The sequence below is a fragment of the Wasmannia auropunctata genome, unplaced genomic scaffold, assembly GCF_000956235.1.
Source record: "Wasmannia auropunctata unplaced genomic scaffold, wasmannia.A_1.0 LD325588.1, whole genome shotgun sequence".
NCBI classification, from domain to species: Eukaryota; Metazoa; Arthropoda; class Insecta; order Hymenoptera; family Formicidae; genus Wasmannia; species Wasmannia auropunctata.
Genome location: NW_012037302.1, coordinates 1 through 756, shown reverse-complemented (window position 1 = coordinate 756; position 756 = coordinate 1). Strand labels below are relative to the sequence as shown.

At 28.8% G+C, this 756-nt stretch overlaps 1 protein-coding gene across 1 annotated transcript; it reads right to left on the bottom strand.

Moving 5' to 3' along the window:
- Nucleotides 1-90: 90 nt before the first annotated feature.
- Nucleotides 91-710, bottom strand: LOC105460264 (the record flags this gene model as incomplete). Its single annotated transcript, XM_011706699.1, has 3 exons — nucleotides 594-710; nucleotides 340-502; nucleotides 91-155 (listed from the first exon to the last, which is right to left on the bottom strand). Coding segments are annotated over exons 1-3 (345 nt in total), but the record flags the coding sequence as incomplete, so codon positions are not given.
- Between the last annotated feature and the right edge of the window lie 46 nt (nucleotides 711-756).

The following is a 756-nucleotide window of genomic DNA, read 5'->3' as shown; positions in this document are numbered from 1 at the left end:
TTGTATATCTAATATTGGTCCTTCCTTATCACGTTGTTTATTACCACACAATTTTATTTTGTAATTTTTATATTCACGTGAAAATTCAACCTTGAATTCTTCTTGTAGTTCAGGTGGCATCGCATTCAAGAAGCTACAAATGGCGGAAAGCGAACCTACCGAAAAAAAATTAATGCAAATGTATTATTGATATCCATACAGATCGTAATTAATCGTAAAATATTATTATAAAAAACTGTATAGCGATAACATATAAAGAAATAATATAACAAAAATTGTGTGCAATGTGATAATTTTACAAGCATAAATTAATTGTTACACATTACTCAAGTAACTAACGTAACAATATATCTGTATTTATATCGGAAAAATTTATCTCCCGAAGACTGCAATGTTGAACGTTAAATCCGACATTTTCAAGTAGGACACTTTCAAGTAGGTCTTTTAAGTCCTCGCTAGGTAGAACCAAGTTATAAAACGCCGTTAAATACTTCTTCGGATTCTGTATAAATGTAATAACAATAATTAACATTTTAACTGAAAAATGAAAACTGAAAAATTATGCCGAGACAAAACGTATGAATAATATTTACCGGAATGTAAGACGCAAAACGGACATCTTGTTTAAAATTCTTCAATACTTCATATAAATCATGAGATAATGAAAAAAGTACGAAAATAGTTCCACCAGGTTGAAGCATGCAGTACATATTCTCAAACGCTTTTCTATTATATATTATAAAACAAGAATAACAA